Source organism: Spermophilus citellus (genome assembly GCF_964194105.1).
Source record: "Spermophilus citellus genome assembly, chromosome: 3".
Classification (NCBI taxonomy): Eukaryota; Metazoa; Chordata; class Mammalia; order Rodentia; family Sciuridae; genus Spermophilus; species Spermophilus citellus.
In genome coordinates, this window is record NC_138184.1 from 195,911,174 (window position 1) to 195,929,799 (window position 18,626).

The following is an 18,626-nucleotide window of genomic DNA, read 5'->3' on the forward strand; positions in this document are numbered from 1 at the left end:
AGCCTTTGCAACTTAATGAGAGGCTGTCTCCAAAATTTAGAAATTAAAAAGGAGCTGGGGATGTAGTGCCATTGGGTTCAATCTCCAGTACCCAAAACAAACAAACAAAAAATGTCCTGTATACTTAAGAATTAAGAGAGAAAAGTGTTTTTTATCACAATAAAAACATTAATCAAAAAGCATTAACTATCCTTATAGTTCATGGTAAAATGAAACTTAGGAAGAACCATGGCAATTTCATTTGTTTTGAACAACTTCTTTTTGTGAGAAATTTTGTTGAAAATCTTGAGCTAAAGGAAATGCGTACTTGCAAGCAAGCTGTGTGCGTTGTGAGAGAACTGGAAGTTTGTGGTCCCTCCATGGCCACACTGAGGGCAAAGCTATAAAGCACACTCATGCTGAATGTCATCCCCAGAGCCACTTGTCCAAATATCTGAGTGTCCTGCACGAGGAACAGAGGTCAATTATGGGATGCAATCATTGCAGAGACATCTAAACATTCTTTCCCTAAACCACTTTTTTTAAAGCCTAGGAAATTTCTAATCATTTTAGGGGTACTGGTTTTGAGGACCCTGTCTGAGACAGAGAAGGATTGGGTTGATTTTGTGGAGCATCTGAAGTGGTCACATGCTGAGCACTCACTGTGGCAGCCTGAGGCCACTCCTTTGGGGCAGTGAGCTCTCTATTTTTTCCAGTATCCTACATAGGCAGGTGTTGCTCACGTAGCTGGGCTGCTTGGCTCTGCCCCTGGGCTGGCTAGCTTCCCAGCTGCAAGCAAATAGAGTAAGGACAAAGGTCAGAAGTGGCTCCCGTATTAACTAATGAAATGAAAATTCATTGCTGGGCTGCTAAATATCACATTGCTTCCTCCTTTAGACTCTCATTGGTATCTTTTGGTTTGGGGGTTTTACATTTTTTTATTTGTTTTGTTTTTGCAATGTGCTCGTTCATTTCTTTAAAACATTGAATATGAAATATTTCAAATCTGGATGCAATAAATTCACCATTGAACCTAACATGTTGAAACTTAAATCACATCCCTTGCAGACAGCCGCTGTCTGGAATTTATTGTTCTTCAGTGCTAAGAAATTCTTTACATGGAAGCATTACATGTTACCACATTAATAGGTACAATTTTATGTTTTTATATGTCAGTTAAAATAAATTTAATTTAAAAGCTAATTAAAACATGGTGGTTTTATTACACAGCTCATTGTACATAATATTGGTATTATGTCAACAATAGGTAGTATTATATTGCCTGTTCATTTCTTAAGCTCCATTTGGGATATTTCTTCCAGTGTAATTTAGCTGAGCTATTCTCCACACTGATATGCAGCATTATTATGGAATAGTGTTTGGCCCTAAAATACAACCAGAAATGGCTTGGGTTGACAATTTTTATGTGTCACATTAATGTTTAATTGTAACATAATGTGTAACTGTTAAACACGTTTGTTTTATTTCAGGTTTAATATAACGTATCCTCTCATGCTTTTTCCCTGCCCCTTCTCCCCGCATCAACAACAGTAGAAAAAGAAGAAAAAGAAAACATGTCAGGACACAAATGGTAAGTAGTGTGTTGTCTTAACTAAATTGGGATAGGCTAATAAGGTAGAAATCACATAGTTCATGCTCAGCAAATGTCTATTGAATGGAACAATTGAGACACATTTGCAGTAAATAACCTTTCCAGGTTGATGCATTTTTATTACTTTCTTATTTATACCTTCCACCTTTGGAAGGCATAAGGAATGTTATGTAGGGTATCTATGAAATAAAGTATGGTTCTGCTGTCACACACTATTCAGACTTACTAACTGCAACCTTCATGAACATTCGGAAGCCAGTCTTGGTTGAAGTGTATGATGCTGAATAGAACAGATGTGGTAACCAAACTAGCTCTCTCATTTATGTAGAAATAACATGTTATATGGAAATAGCATATTAAACCCCTGGGAACTTCTAGAGACCTTTATGCAGTGCTTCTAAACCTTTTGAACTTGTGACTCAACAAGCAAGCAGATTTTTGTCAAGTTGTACCTTCTTTAATTTGTATCATGAGAATGAATTCCATTTTATTTTTCAAATATACAGTTAATTAAAACAAGAAATACACTTTTTAATCCCTCCTTTCGCATTAGAGAAGAAATTAGGCCCAAGTCCTTGGTAACATCAATGTCAAACTTCAAAGAAATTTTGCATATCTTAAAATAGAATTATTTTTTAAAAGTAATTAAGAATCCCCATTTGACAGTCATCTAAGAATTGTCAGACTTCTTATTTTCTGTCTTACCTTGCCTCCTGATCATGGGCTGGTTCCATCTTGTGACTCTCTTAGTGGCTGCCATATCCTGGCAGGAGTCTTGGGCAAATAGTTACTCACCTAAGGCAGATGGGAAAGCCCCAAGAAGTAGGCCCTCCCAAACTCTTCTGCTTACTATACTTTAGAGCTTGCTGCTAAAATACAAGGGCTACGGAGTACATCTAAATGACTGAACTGTGGAAGAAAACATCTGGATTTGGATTTTAATCCTGGGTGATTTTGAGCAAAATTCTTAAACTTTTGAAATCTGAGATTCTTCTTTTTTTGAGTGGTAGAGGCTGGTGGGTATTCATTAGATCTCTTTCCCCTCCTTTTTTGTTCCAAAATAAAATTTTTAAATTAATTCTTTATTTATATATGACAGCAGAATGCATCACTAATTCTTATTATACATATAGAGCACAATTTTTCATATCTCTGGTTGTACACAAATTATATTCATGCCAATTCATATCTTTATACATGCCAAAATAAATTTTTGTGTTGTTGTTGTTAATATGATGGCTGGAGAGAGAAAGAGAGAGAGAGAGAGAGAGAAGGAGAGAGAGAGAGAGAGAGAGAGAGAGAGAGAGAGAGAGAGAGAGAGAGAATAAAATTAAATCCATTTTATGCCCTATTCTTGAGACTCCCATTCCCCTGAAATAACAGCAGTCTTTGGGGTCAATCCTTCCAATATTTTAATGTGCATGTTATATAGACAGATTGTCTTTTACGTAAATGTTATGCATATTTTTATCTTATTTTCTCATTTGTGAACTCATAATAAAATGTTTAAATACTACAGAAGGGTATAAGGCCCACCATGAAAGTCTTCCATAAACCTACTTCCCTTACCAGCAATAACTGTTGTTAAGGAAATCATCTGAAATGCTGACTTTTTAAGACATGTGAATTAAAAGTTATTGATTTGATGAAAATGTCAAGGAAGGAGAGTATAAATCATTGTGTTTTGAGATTCTGGTATTTTGATCTAATTCTATGAAGCAGCTCACAGGACATAAGCTGGCATATCTAGAGCTGGGGTCAAAGAAGTTACATATCAGCAGAAGGCAGTTGTCAGGGGCCCTGTGTGGCAGTTAGGAACAGGAACTTTAGACATAGGAGGAATACAGAGCAGGGGGAAGGATGGAGCACCAACAGGAAACTTTGAGCCAGCATTTGGTGTACTCATCACTTTCATTGAAGGAATCCCATTTCATTCTAAGTTTTGTTTCTAGTTATTTTCTTTACATTCTTTTTGATTTGCTTTATGACCTTCCTGAACAATGGCTTTCTATCTGTAGTATTTGAAAAATGTATAGTTTATGACATTAGAAATCAGTAACAGATTTTAAATTTTTATTTATTTTATTTTATTTTTTGGTACTGAGGATCCAACCCAGGGCCACATTCATGAAAGGCAGGCACTCTACCCCTGAGCCATATGCCCAGCCCCATTAGTTTACTTTACTGCGGTAAGAACAACTAACATAAGACCTACTTCTTAGAAAAGTTCAAAGTGTACAATACAGTATTGTTAATTATAGGCACAGTATTATACAGCAGATCTGTTGAACTTATTCATCTTTCATAAATGAAAGTTTTATGCATGTTGATTAGCAGTTTATCATTTTTTTTCCTCAGCCTCAACCACCATTCTACTTCCTAGTTCTGAGTTTGATTATTTTAGATTCTTCTTTAACAGATGTTAAGGGTGTTATTTTTCAGCCTCTTTCTACTTTGCCATCACTTCATTCCATACAGGGGGATGGAGAAAGTGTGATGGTGTCTTCCTTCATCCCTGATTCCCCGTGGTCCCTGGAGCCAGTCACCTGGCCTTCTTGGCCTTACTTTCTCTACCTCTAAAAGGAGTGTGTCCACTTATTGATATCTAAATTCTCCTGAAGATGTAGTTTTCTTGATTTCCTACAAATGATTCTAAATTTCCTCACTCTAACTTATTCAATTTTAGAGCAGGTTAGAAATAATTGATTTAATGTTCTTGGTGTAATATCTACATAAGAAAGTACTTACATGTTTATGAATGTTGTAAATGTCAATGTATATTAGAACACCATATCTAGATAAATTTTTCATGCTATAATATCTTAAATCTTTATGAAAGTATTGAATAAAATAGCTCTTTATATGTTTTCAGCAGTTATTCCTGGGACTTACAGGATCGATATACTCAAGATAAGTCAGTTGTCAATAAGATGCAACAGAAGTACTGGGAAACGAAGCAGGCCTTCATTAAAGCCACGGGGAAGAAGGAAGATGAACATGTTGTCGCCTCTGATGCAGACCTGGATGCCAAGCTAGAGGTGAGCTCTTTACAGCTCACAGCCCCAGCAAAGTGTCTTGAGAGCATCACTTCACCCGGGCAGGCCTAGGTGTGCTTTATATTTGAAAATCAGGAAGATCTAGAATCAAATAATTATACCCAGTACATTTTGTTAAAATCAACAAATTCTCCTATAGCCACCAGCATGCCTTAATTTGTTTTTCAAGCTCTTAGTTGGAATGCATGGCATGTGGTAAATTCCCAATAAATGTTTACTGTCAAAATTATTACAAAGAGTTGCTGCTATTGATAGCTGAGGAGTCAGAATTGGGGAGGGTTCAGAAAACTAAGGTTCCTGTAGATGTTTACATTTAAAAATAATAATAAAATTAAGAGGACATGGGTAAAATAATCTGGAAAGTAGAGCCTAATAAGATGGTATTAAACCCTGGAAAATTCTAGAATGAATTAACTAAGCAGATACTTTGAGTATTTAGTAATATAGCAAACTGAATTCCTACCTGGTTGATCAAGAGTATTAATGTAACTAGTAGAAGGCCCACTAACTGTCTTGCTGGACATTTATGCCAATGGTTTAGATTACAACTTTGAAACCATAACATTTCTGTGGGTGACAGGGCATCAAAAGGAGTAATACAATACATGGTCTGATAAGGATTCAACAGATTCTCTATATTTAATGTGCAAAATAAAGTTAATGAATCTAACATTATCTAATGGAACTAAAAAAAAAAAAGAGCTCCAAATTTTCCAGAAGGGTGGCTGGGGTGGTAGAAACCATGGTTATCCCAAAACAGAGAGGGTTAAAGGGAGACTTAGTTGTCAATTACATAGGAAGGTCTGTTATGTGGAAGAGGGTTTCCATTCATCTGAGGATAGACCTAGACTCAGGCAGAGCTTTCTGAAGTGTAGGCTGCCCAGTGAGAGATGGGCTGACTTTGAGACTGTGAATTCTTTGTCCAATCAATATGGCTACAGTTGCACCTGCCAGCTTTTGTGACCTGGGGAGAACGACCTAAAAAAAAAATTTCTCTTATCCTTGTTTTTTTTAGTGCTTGAAATGGAAGTTATTATGAGAATTAAATTAGGTAATAAGTAGAGTGATAGCTTATGTTTACTTAGTTCTTATTATGTCCCAGGGACTATTCAGAATGCCTTCTGTAAATTATCTCTGGAACCTAACAAAGCTCCTGACACACCTGGCTCTGCCTCCCTGTCCTAAGAATTCTCTCCCATAACACTTACACTGCCCACACCACCCTCCAGGCATAATGGCCTTTTCCTAGTTCTCAGGCCACAATCAAGCAAGTTCAAGCTTATCAAAATATTTCCTGTGGTCTGCCTGGATACTCTTTTCCCAAACCTTCCCTTGAATGGCTCCTCCTCATAGTTCCAGTCTCAGCCTAAAGGTCACCTGAACTTGAATATGCTGTTTAAAGTCACTGAGATCCACCCCTGTTCCTCATGCACTCCACCCACTCTCCTCACCATGGCCTTGTTTTATTTGCTCAGGGTCTCATCTCATGGAATTATCTCAGGTGTTGGTTTGTTTGCCTGCCTTATCCCCAGTAAAAGGCTAAAGTCCGTGCTAGCCTACCACTTTATCCCCACCAGTCTCACAGTACACATTCAACAGGTACTAAATGAATACCTGTACATGTTGGTGCAATTAATATCAGCCCTGTCTCTCCTTCTGTAAGTGTAAATTCTGCAAAGAAGCTGGGTTGACAAGGATTTTCTAAAGGATATTCCTACATTGGAAAAAAAAGTAGAATCAGGAAACATGTTCTGATTTTTATATTATAAATGCAGGGTAAATTGTTATAAGTTATAAATGCTTTTCATAGTTCATAGCTTTTTCCTTTTTAACAACCTAGTAAATACAAGTCAATAATTCAAAAAGAAAGATGCTAATTACTACTATATTAAATATTATATTTATATGTTGACTTTTTCCACAACACTTTTAACAAACCACTATACTTTATTCCAAATAACTGCTGTCCTAACATGTGACTTTCAAAGTAATTAGCAGTGACTAGTAATTTTACCCATGACAGAGGATTCTGCAGAAATGTTCATACTGATGTTGATGGTTATAGAGAGAATTGATTCCATCAATAAAATATAAAAATGAAATGCAAATCATTATGACATGTTTTTATACTGAGTTATCCTTAGAAGCCTTGCTTATGAACCAAGACCTTGCTGGCTCAGAAAACTTGTGGGCCAAATTTTAATACAGGTCAGATACTATTGCAATTCACTGAGAAGTTAATATAGAAATGTTGTGCTAAGTTTAACATTTATCCACATTGCTTGATATTAAAATGATTTTCTCAAAAGCAAGTCCTTAGTATAAGGACATAAAAAAGAATCTATGGTGATAGAAGTTTTTAGTGGCTGCCAGAGTACAGTGGACAGTATGGATGGGGAAATGTTTCTTATCTTGCTTTGGACATGATTACACAAATGTTTATAATAATAAAAATTCATACAACTGAACATTAAAGAACTGTGCATTTTATTACATTCAACTTCTATCTTAATTTTTAAATAATGAACAGTCAGAACAGAACATCTCTTAGCTGTTATATTCAAGAATGAGAAAAAGAACCGACTTGGTCCTTTTCTGGTGGTCTGTGGCCCAGACTACTGACATCAAGCATTTGCTAAGGGACGGATTCAGACTGCCAGTTTTCTGTTTTGTTTTTATGGTATAGGATTTTTTTTTCGTATCTATAAACAGGTTGAGGATGCAATTTAGTAAACTCATATATTTATATTCTTCATGACCATGTTTTATTATATTAAGTATTCCTAGGAATGGTTTTAATCTTTCATGTACATGTGCATGCATCCATTTTTATTAGATAATTTGGTCAAATTTATAATGAAGCAGATCATCTGTTTTCACTCAAATATTGAAGTGCTTTGTAACATAATTTCTACAACATGGCCAGTTAAGTAGGGAGAGAGGAAGAAAGAAAACCTTGTCTGGCCTCACTGAGTGACTCCGCAAGGCAATATGTTTGTCTGCCAGGTTTTCTAATTGTTCCCAGCCTAGGTCTCTTGAGTCTGTGGTCAGAGGTAAAGAAAGTGTGAAGTGTTTGCTTTCTGTCACTGTAACAAATACGTGAGATAAATCAAGTTAAAAACAGGAAAATTTTTATTTTGTTTCAGTTATAGAGGGTTAATTCCATGGTCACTTGGCCCCATTACTTTGGAGGCTGTGGTGTAATTGGAGGAAACATGTTCCTTAGGACAGCCAGGAGGCAAAGACAGTGGGGAAGAGGCTGCAGTGCCTTATCTCTCTCAAGGGAACATGCCCCCCCCCACCCGCCAATACCTTCTGCTTGGTCCCACCAGCTCCCAATAGCACCACAGGTTGGAGACCAAACTGTTAGCAGATGGGCCTCTGGGGAAACATTTAAGATTCAAACCCTACTATCTCTTCTGTCTTTCCTTGAGCTATCTTGGTTTCTGAAGCAAAAACTGAGATGCCCCCCCCCCAAGTTAAAATCCAGTTAGATTCTCCACAATTCAATCCTGCTTGCCTTTCCCCCAGTTTTCTCCAATATGACCATAGCAATGGCATTAGGTTGTCTCACTGTGTATATTTTATGAAATCATTAGGAAAATAAGTAGTGATGTTTGCTCCTAACTAAACATCATTTTTACCAGATGCCTTTCAAATAGACAGGACACTCAGATGATTGATTTTTGTTTGCTTTATCCAGTTTTTTAAGCTTGCCATAAAATACATTAAAATCATAAAACAAGTTGACGTCATCTTTTAAATATAATGTTTACTTGACAAATCTTCCATTAAAAAAAAAGACAGCAAATGGTGAAGGGAATAAATTAGGTTATGAATGAATATTGGGTCTCTGGTTTACCAACTCCTCTAATTGGGCCCTTCACTTAGTTTTCTGTTTTCGGCTATTATTTCAATAGTCTGGCGGAAATAATTGTTGCTGTAGATCTTAATTTAGATCACAGAGATGATGAATTCCAATAAGTAAAGGAAAATAAGAACATATTTAATGGTGCTGGTCACAATCTCTATATGATACTCTACATAACACCAAACACACTTAGACATGTTATCTTGTTTTTAGTGGATAATTTATACACTATGGTTTTGTTCAGTGTAATTATTTTTTTATTTCACCGCTATCTGTTTTATTCTGTTCTCTTTTTTTATTACAGTTGTTTCACTCAATTCAGAGAACCTGTTTGGATTTATCTAAAGCAATTGTACTCTATCAAAAGAGGATATGTTGTAAGTATATCATAAGTGTGACAGATAGACCCTAAGAAAAAGCAGTATGTTTCACCTTCATATATCATTTAATATGTTTAAGGAATTCTTTATGGGTATTTATTTGTTTAAGCCATGAAGAGAAAGGTCTCTAATAATTTTACCTAATTTACATAGGTTGTTTATCTTTCAAAGTAAGAATCATACTAGGAGAATATTATATTGGATGTCCCATGGATTTAGACATACCATTTATTTTCCCAAGTATAAAAAAGTTTTCTCAGTTTTATGCCTTGGGCTTTTAAATTGGGGTTATTTTTATTTGATTGCCCTGGCTCTCTTATATCCAGTGTTGTCCCTTTTAAAGAAGTCAGGTGGAGAGAGAAGGCATATACAGTTAATTCACTGGTGATATTTTGTTGACAGTATGTCCTCAAGAGCATTTCTCATGTCAGACATAAGGTATTGGGCTGGAAGGAGAGTTTCACACAGTCATCCTGTCTTAAAAGCATTCGCAACAAAGTTATCCCTGAAATACTAAATATCAAGTTGTATGTTGATATGTTTTTAAACTTTATTTTAAATCATAATAAATATAATAGTATAATTTCTATATTTCTAAGACTAGAATACAGTGTGTCATTTTATTTCTGATGCTCTGCCAAAGCCCTTTTCTATAATCACAAGTTAGGGATCAGTTGTTTTTCTACATTAGTAATGTTTCATTGAGGAACTGTTTGAGGAAAGCCCAAAATTCATAGGACTTAGAGGAAGAATTATATAAATTATCTTTGTTAATATTTACTAAATGTCTAGGCTAAGACTTCTCCAGAGCTCTAACTCCAGGATCTTGAGCTATGAGGAAATTGAGGCACATGCGGACGGCCCTCACATCTCCCTGTCTCACATTTAGTCATTCTCGGTGCTGGCCTGATTTGCCTCTTAAATAGCTTTCAGCTTTGCCCTCCTCTTCTGTATTCTCTGCCACTACCCTAGTTAGGCCCCACCATCACTCCCCTACTTGGTTTACTAAATCAGCTTACTATCTGATCCCCTTGTCTACACTTCTGCCTCCACTAGCCTGTTGTCTACACTGCAATCAGAGTACACTTTTAAACCAGAGCAGATCATTCCTTTGTTTAAACCCCAAGTTCGAAGAATTATTGGTCAAAATTGCTTTTACTCTACCTACCATGCTCTTCATACTTAGCATGAAATGGATCATTTTCTCCTCAGCAGAAAACAAAAGATATAATCTCATGATCATCTTGTAAGGGGCTGCAACAGTGAGCCCACCCTTGAAGGAGTCATCTGGTTGTGCCAGCAGAGCTTGGCTGTAGGTTGTGGATGAGCCCTTTGTGTCTGCCCACTAAGCTCCTGTGAGCCATGCCATCACAGTAGGGATGAGAAGGAGGAGTTCTGCACTGCTGGGATGGAAAGGAATCCCGACTTGGATGGAGGGCTAAAAATAGGGTAGCTAATGTGAGGGTGTTGCTATGCAGCTGTCAAAGAAAAGAAATGAGGAAAATCTCTACGAACTGATGATATGGAGTAATTTTAAGGGTATAATTTTAAATGAAAGGAGCCAAGCACAAATGCATATCGATAGTATGCTACCCTTCAGCAAGAAAGAAGGGGGGTATAATAAAATAGAAATGTAAAGAATGAAAAGTACACACACAAACACACACTCACACACACACACACACACACACGCACAGACACGCGCGCGCGCGCGCGCGCGCGCGCGCGCGCGCACACAGTCTTCTTATCATGCTAAAGAATTTCAGGAAAGATAAACCAGAAATTGAGACTGGGGGTGGGTAGGGAAGTGTTGGAAAGAAGTAGGGATGAGAATGGGGCGGAAGGGAGAGGAGGGAACTGTATCTAGCAAACTTAGTGGTGTTTCACATACTCAAAACATGCTTAAGACCAGCCAGGACCTGGGAGGCTCCAAAATGGAATGCAAGCAGTAACAAACAAATTGAATTGCATTACAAATTGAATAGCATCACCACACTGACTAGAGTGGAGAAGAAAAGAACTAACCTTAGTAATTTTGGGCAACAGTATTTTTTACAGGATTCTAAACCTAAACACAAAGTGTACATGGAAACTGCTTTTGTTAATATATTTATTTCTTATAGGGGTAACGGTTAGCAATTCTGAAACTGTGTGTGTATATTGAGGTAAAACAAATAAGTAAATACATTATAGATAATGACAGCCTGGGTTCTTACTGCCTATAGTAGAAAGAAGTTGTGAATAAAGGGAGAAGGCTAGAATAAACATGAGGTATTGGGCTGGAATCAGAGGTGTCAATGAAGTCTTTGTTATTAACATAGATACAGATGGAGCGATTCAGAAATGAATACAGATGAGTGAGTATACATGGGTTCCTGTGCATTCATATATTTCCTGCCTTTGCTGACAATACCTCAAAGTACTAATGCCCTGTAGTACTAATGCCATGTAGTAGTGAGCACACCAACACACAGTTCTTGGTTTCTAAACAACCTTATTCATAAAAGCAGTGCTTCTTGAAGAAATGACTGATTTCAGGGCTGAGGAAGGGAAAGTTCAAAATGAGCCTGGAATATTTTATAATGGCCAACATACAAGAAAGTTTTTGAAAAAGGGTGCAAGTTGAGAGGGCATAGCAGCAAGCCTATGGTCCATGCTGGTACAATTTAAGTATCAAGATAAACAATGATATTGTTGAAATATAACACATGGGAAAAAAATGATTACCCATTATGTCTATCTGGATGTAGATGGATGGAAAGGCAGGTAAGAAAAGGCCTTATAAAATACTTCCAGTTAATAAATATATATAGAAAAATACCACAAAATCACCATTAAGTAAACACCACAGTGAGAATCATGGCAGGTCAGAGTCACTGAAGAGTGTCACAATTAGTGAAAGTTAGTTTGTGGAAAGAAAGTTTTGTGTACTCTTTCCTCAAAGTTACAAAAAAATTACAAAATAATAATTGCAAAAGGAAAAAAAATGTAACTTTACAGTGAAGAAACCCAACAGATACTACTTTAACCAAGTGACAGAAGTCAACATCCCCAGTGATAATACATATTGTTATGTAAACCTGATACCAACCACTAAGAGTGGCTCTTCACCTCTGTATACTTCCCTCAAGTCCATAACCCCAGTCTAATCATGAGAAATCAGACCAAGCAAAATTGAACTACATTAAAAAAATATTTCAGGAAAGTTGGGGCTGGGATTGTGGCTCAGCAGTATAGTGCTCACCTAACATGAGTGGGACCCGGGTTCAATCCTCAGTATCACATAAAAAATAAAGGCATTGTATTATATCCATCTTCACCTAAAAATAAATAAATAAATATTTAAAAATATTTCAGGAAAGCTGAAATGGGAAAAAGCATCAAAGTCTTGAAAGACAAGAAAGATAAAGGAACTATCAGATTGAAGTATCTCCATGCTGGAACAGAAAAAGGGCATTCCTGGGAAAACTGGTTAAAAAGAAATTAAGAAAGCCTGTGGTTTCATTGGTAGTATTATTCCAATGTTAATTTCCTAGTTTGATCTTTGTGTCACAGTCATATAAGATATAATGTTAGGGGAAGTTGGGGAAGGGCATATAGGAATTCTGTATACTATACATAATTTTTCTATAAGTCTAACATTATTTCAACATAAGAGGTTTCATAAAGGTCTAAACGTAACATAAATTGGATTCTATTGCTCCCTACCTTTTAAAAGCATCCAGTAGTACTTAAAGTAGAATCCAAACTCCCCTACCATGGCTGATAAACAGGACACACCTCTCCAGCCACATTTCCCCACCTGACATCTGAAGCCTTGAACTTGTTGTTCCCCTTCTTGGCATGGCTCTGCCTTAATGGTATCTAGAGCAGCCCCTTCTTGTCATTTATAACTGAGCTTAATGGTCCTATTCCAAGATGCCTCTCCTAATCACCCAGTGAAAGACAGCTTCCAGTCCCTCTTATTCCCCATCTCTCTTTTTGTATTTTTCTTTTTGTTTTGTATTTGTGATTATGTATGTTTTGTTTTTCTGTCACATGCTGCTTGAATATTAGATCTGTAAGAGCAGGGACCTCATGTGTCTTGCTCATCACTGTATCCCCAGGGGCAGAAAAGTGTCTAGTACGTATTGAATTATCCATAAATCTGGGCTAAGTGAGTTAATGCTGTCAAGCTAATTGGTTTCATAGTTCTTTAGTTGCATTTTGAGAGAATATATCTGAAAATCTAATTAGCAATTTAATGTGGATAGGTTTTTATTTGAATTTTTAAGCCCCAGTTAATTGAAAAATTTGTACAAGTAGAAATTTTTGAGTTATCTGATATATAAGTTGCACCTGAATTTAAACTTCTACCAATTAATTTTGGTATTTGAATTGTTTAAATTAAACAATGGCCATCACTAATTGGAAAATTCCAACCTTGAGCCCCGTGGAGCTCAAACCTCCTTTCACCTCTCTCAGAAGCACTGCCAATTAATCAGAGTCAGCACTTAAATGAAACTTGTTTGCCACCAGGTTTAATCCTCCCATGTATAAAATGACCAGAAAATTATTTTTAAAAGCTTCAATCTACCTAGATTTTTTTTTTTTTTTTTTTTTTTTAGGAAATAGTACATTTCATCAGCCATGTAATCATCAAGGTACCATGAACTGGTTTCTTCCTGACCTTAAACTAAATGTGTTCATTCATACATGAGTTGAGGCTTCAAAGTTAAAAAAAAAAAAAAAAGTGACAGTAGCCTTATGATCTTAGGAGCAAAAATGGGAAATTGCTCTTCATAGAGAAAGATTCATTGTGGAATTGATTGATTGATATAATAAACAGTGGAGAAGAAAAATGGAAGGTATTAAAAAACAACAATAATAACACTTTTTATAGTTACAGGAATTTTTAAGGTACTTAGGACCATGGCATGAATATGAAATAAGCTTTTAACTTAAAATAAAATGTACAGGGATAACAAAGCAAAAATTATAGTTAGTTCAACCTCACAAACATTTAATTACTTCCATAACTATAACGCTTCATATTTAGACTGGGAAATATAAAGTTTACATGAGGTCCCTGTCCTGGAAAGCCTAGTCTCATAGGAAGGTCACATGCTCACCCATGCACACTCTGACATGGGTCCTACCACAGTAAATGCTAACACACGTGCCCAGGAGGCACTGCTGTCCAGAGAAATAGGAATCCACTGCGTGACAGAGGAAGTAGCCTTCCTGCTTTGATCTGTGAGCATGATTTTTGAGAGACAAAAGTAGGAAGGAGGGACATCTTTTACCTCTCAGGAAAAATGGATTCTGAAGCCTCATTTCCATGGGGCCCTCCCAGGGGACTGATAGAATGAACTGCAGTCACAGATTAAGAAGGAAGCTGTAGTGAGTTTAGCTGTTATCTTTGTATTCATGGGTCCTAGCCAAACCTCTACATTATTGTTGGAGAGATTTTTAGGAATGGGGTGCATTCTCAAAGAAATCTGTATGGCTCATGGAAATAGACAAGAATCCTAGCAGCATTTAGAAAGCAGTTTGAGATACACATGGTGTGGAAATGTATCAGTACAGAAATGAGGACAAGAGTGTTATTCAAAGTATGTTGATAGTAAATGCTGTGTTTAGAAAAAGAGAAAAAACAAAAAAAATCCTGGGAAGCTTGGTGTCATTTGGGTCTCCTTTACTCTATTATGTGGATGCTCTGTATTTTATCAAATTAGTACCTAGAATAGGAAGCAAGAGTTTTTCACCATAATAAATAATCATGCTGATTATTTTTGTGCTCACTGGACTACCTCCTTAGGATGTTCTAACATCCTAACAGTAGAAGCGCAGTGTCAAAAATGTTGCAATTCTATGACTATATCTACAGCTAAATCAATCTGTAGAAAGCTTGTAACAGATCACTTACCAGTAGTCACATCTGCAGTTGTATTTAAAAAGGAGACCAAGATCAGGCAGAACCAATTCAGAACCGGTTCCAGCATATGTATTTTAAAATCCACCAAATGATCAACCTGATGGCCTACCCAGCCTCAATTCCCACTCCCACCTCCTACCCAAAACCTGTGTCATGAGTGAGATATTTGAGTTGCTTTACAATGAGTAGAATGTAACTCAGGAAGCACAGATCAAAAAACCAGCCAGATAGAATAATAGGAGGCCACTAGCACAGAATTCTAGGAGCCACAAAAGATTCCCACCGTCATACTTGACAAACCCAACTCCTTCATTTCAGCTGGAAGCAGCACATTATGGGCTGGCTTTTCAGTACAGAGGTCATTTTCTGGTTCTGATTACAGGCACCAAACTCACTGACAGATGTATTCAAGTGAATTTGATCTCTCGTATTGTACGTGGAAGAACAGCATGAACATTAAATGGCAGGGTGGGGGAGGTGGGGAGAACTCACCTTGAAGCCTGCCACTTGGATTTAATTTCATCTCATCTTTGCCTCTGGGAGAGAGGGGACCTTGTGATTCGTCTCTCTCGTTTTCTTTGTAATAAAAATGCTCATTGTTCATGGCTCCTTTCTGTCTTTTCTTCATCAGTCTTGTCTCAAGAAGAAAATGAACTGGGAAAATTTCTCCGATCTCAAGGCTTCCAAGATAAAACCAGAGCAGGAAAAATGATGCAAGCCACAGGAAAGGCCCTCTGTTTTTCTTCCCAGCAAAGGTGTGTGACCTTTATTGGGGCTCTGTTTTGGGGGATCTGAAGAGAACCTGGGAATCACCTACTCATGCAGGGGAATTTCGCTGTCTTTAGAAAGCTTTTGCCTGCAGTTGAGGAGCTACTCCGTTTACTTGATTTCTTCTGAACTCTATGAATAAAATCACATGTAGGATTCCTTTTTTCCCTTCTTGTTCATTTTTAAATATTTTTTCTTATTTCTCCGGGCCTATAGGGAGCATTCTAGGTGCCAATCACTGTGAGTGCTGTCCTAGGCTTATATTTGACCTTCAACGTTGCTCATAACGATCAGTCTGCTTCCAGCAGCAGATTAAAGCAGGAGCCTAATGAGACCAGCTTGAAGGGTTTCCTCCCTGCTCTCTGTGGGCCAATTAACTGCAGAGGGGTGTTATTCAGGATGCCCTGGACCACACTGCCCAGACCCTGGGCCAGCAGCAGCAGCAGCAACACCTGGGAGCTTATTAGAAATGCAGAAACAGGACCCCACCCCCCAGATCTGCTGACTCTGAAATTTGCATTTTAACAAGATTCCCTGTTGATTTTGATGTACATTCAAGTTTGAGAAGCTCCAGTACAGAGAAAACTGTGAGTGATCACTGGCATTTTTTTTTAATACAACCAGGACTCATTTTTATGGTCAGTATTAAATAAGCAGGAGCCCCAGCACACAGTTGCTCCTTGTGCCTGAGAAAAGGACACTGTTTCTCTCAAACTCCTCCAGTAACTAACAAGCCCCCAAACTGTCATCCACTAATATTTGGCAGAATCACATCTAAGTAAAGCTTGTAGGTAATTTCCAAAATATTTAGGCTGTAGAAATCTTACTTACACAAATTGTCCAATATTTTCTTCTCCTATTAATTTTTCCTTCTCATTCTCCTTCCCATTGACATATTGCATGGGTGTTCCTATGAAAATCCAAGATGGAGTAGAAAAGAAACCAGCTGTGTCAAGTTTTTAGTGATCCCATTCCTAGAGATTTGGGTTCTTCCTAATGACATTTGGACCCTGACTTGTGGACCATGCCAACTCTCATAGTTGAACGAAACCATTTCCAACAGTTCTCTACCCTAGGTTTCCAAGAAAGATACCTATTTGTAACCTTGAAATGCACCTATCATACTTATTTATAGTAATTATTGTCCTTGTAAAAACCGTACATACTCATTTTAGAAAAATTTAAAAACAGACAAAATAAAAGGAGAAAATTAAAATCAATTTTACTAATGGGGATAATCTCCTTTGAACCCCTTGATAGATGCTTTATGTATACATATGAGCTTCTCCAACCTTAGGAGGATAAATAATTCCTAAAGTGTCTTTCATAGAGTAAATTCTCATATGTTGAACATGTACTATCACTAATTAGAAGAAATTCTTATGTATACCTACATACTAAAATTAGCATCTATTTTATGGAAAACAAAGCCAAATCCCAGAACACAATGCAAGGGTTATTATTACTGAAAACATTGTTAATTATTCTATTATATGACTATCCAGTATATACCCTTTCATAATTATGTACCAGATGATCTCACAGAGCACAAATATCGGGCCTTAAGTTTATGTAACCTAAGCTTCAGATACAGACACAAACAGTAAAAGAAACCAACAAAAACAATTCGAATGGTATTGAAAGTATAAGCACTGTGTGTTAGCAAACTGTGCTGTGTCCATAACTTAATGAGGTATGACCAGCTTTACCATTTGGAAGGTGGCCTGCACACTGGCTCTGGTTTCCTGACACTCAACTGTTGCCAGGCACATGAAATCCCAACTAGTTCTCCTAAACATGAAGGAAACAGGAGGATTAAATGCAACTCTCCTGAGGATTAAATGCAACTCTCCTGACTTTGAATTCTCAGTCCTAAGCATGATTTAGGGTATGCAGGAATATATTCCAACACAGATAGCTGATATCATAATTTCTAGTGTTTGCATCTTATTGTATATAGGTTATTTAGCAAATTGATTTTTTAACGTCAAATATGCTATCATTTTAAATTTCAGTGTATACATCTTAAACAGCCACACCTTAGCATTCCACTAACTGAGTATGTGTGAATAATCATGTGCCGGGTATACATTTAACCTGGGCCCTGCTGTGCATTTCTTTGGTCATTTCCACCTTTTCCTACTAAAGGATAACTGTCCTTGGAGTAGACATTTAGGTACTTTATTATTACACTTGAATGGATTCTCCTGAATGAAAATGTGGACCAATCTGTCACTGAATCTTGATATTTTTTATTTATTTTGAGTCGTGATCTAGTCTCTCATACCACAGTGATTGGGTTTTCACCTTTCTGATTTTATATGGAGTAAGTTACAAGAAAAAAAAATGGGGTGAGTTTATATGCCTTCTTTTCCCCCAGCACTGGAGATTAAACCCAGGGACTCTCAACCACTAAGCTACACCCTTGGTCTTTTTATTTTTTATTTTGAAACAGGGTCTCACTAAGTGTGAGGCTGAGACTGGCCTCACACTTGAGTTTCTCCTGCCTCAGCTTCCTGAGCAACTAGGATTAGAGGCATGTGGCACTGAGCCTAGCATGCCTTTTTCTTTTTTATTACCAAGCTTTACAACTTTAAATGTATCTGTCCAATTTTACAACAGTGCAAAAAATCAAGAATAGTTCATTCACAAGACCTTTTTACAGCCAGTTTAGGAAAATAGTTGAAATCCAAGGGAAGAGAAAAAGGAGTCCAGAAATGAATACCATACTCAGGGAGACATCTGAGGACTGTTTGCAACTTTTCATAGAAGCCTTCAATTATACAAACCTTCACACCAGTGTTTGTTTAACTGACTTATTTGCTAGTCATTGCTACAATGGCTCATTCTGTTTGATGAAAGCTGAGTATTAAATTTAAACCAATAGGATAAAGCACAAGTTTCCTCGATGGGGTAACAATATGTATTTGAAAAAATTTCCAATGTCTAGGTAGGACAATGTGGGCAAGTTGTTTTTCTAGAAGTTCTCAATATTTAAAACATTACAGACAAGAGGAAAAAGCAAAGGGGATTTTTTTTTCTT

At 37.0% G+C, this 18,626-nt stretch overlaps 1 protein-coding gene across 13 annotated transcripts in view; it reads left to right on the forward strand.

Moving 5' to 3' along the window:
- ICA1 (islet cell autoantigen 1) overlaps positions 1-18,626 on the forward strand; it is a 146,035-nt gene that overhangs the window by 17,044 nt on the left and 110,365 nt on the right. For 6 of the 13 annotated variants that reach the window (XM_081287227.1, XM_081287230.1, XM_081287234.1 and 3 more), the window contains exons 2-5: positions 1,470-1,570; positions 4,464-4,629; positions 8,823-8,895; positions 15,447-15,570. In XM_081287227.1, coding sequence (XP_081143353.1) covers positions 1,554-1,570; positions 4,464-4,629; positions 8,823-8,895; positions 15,447-15,570 — 380 coding nt within the window. In that variant the 5' untranslated portion in view covers positions 1,470-1,553. Of the gene's footprint in view, positions 1-1,122; positions 1,129-1,469; positions 1,571-4,463; positions 4,630-8,822; positions 8,896-15,446; positions 15,571-18,626 lie in introns of those variants that run through there. The other 7 variants (XM_081287233.1, XM_081287229.1, XM_081287226.1 and 4 more) reach the window with 4 other exon arrangements.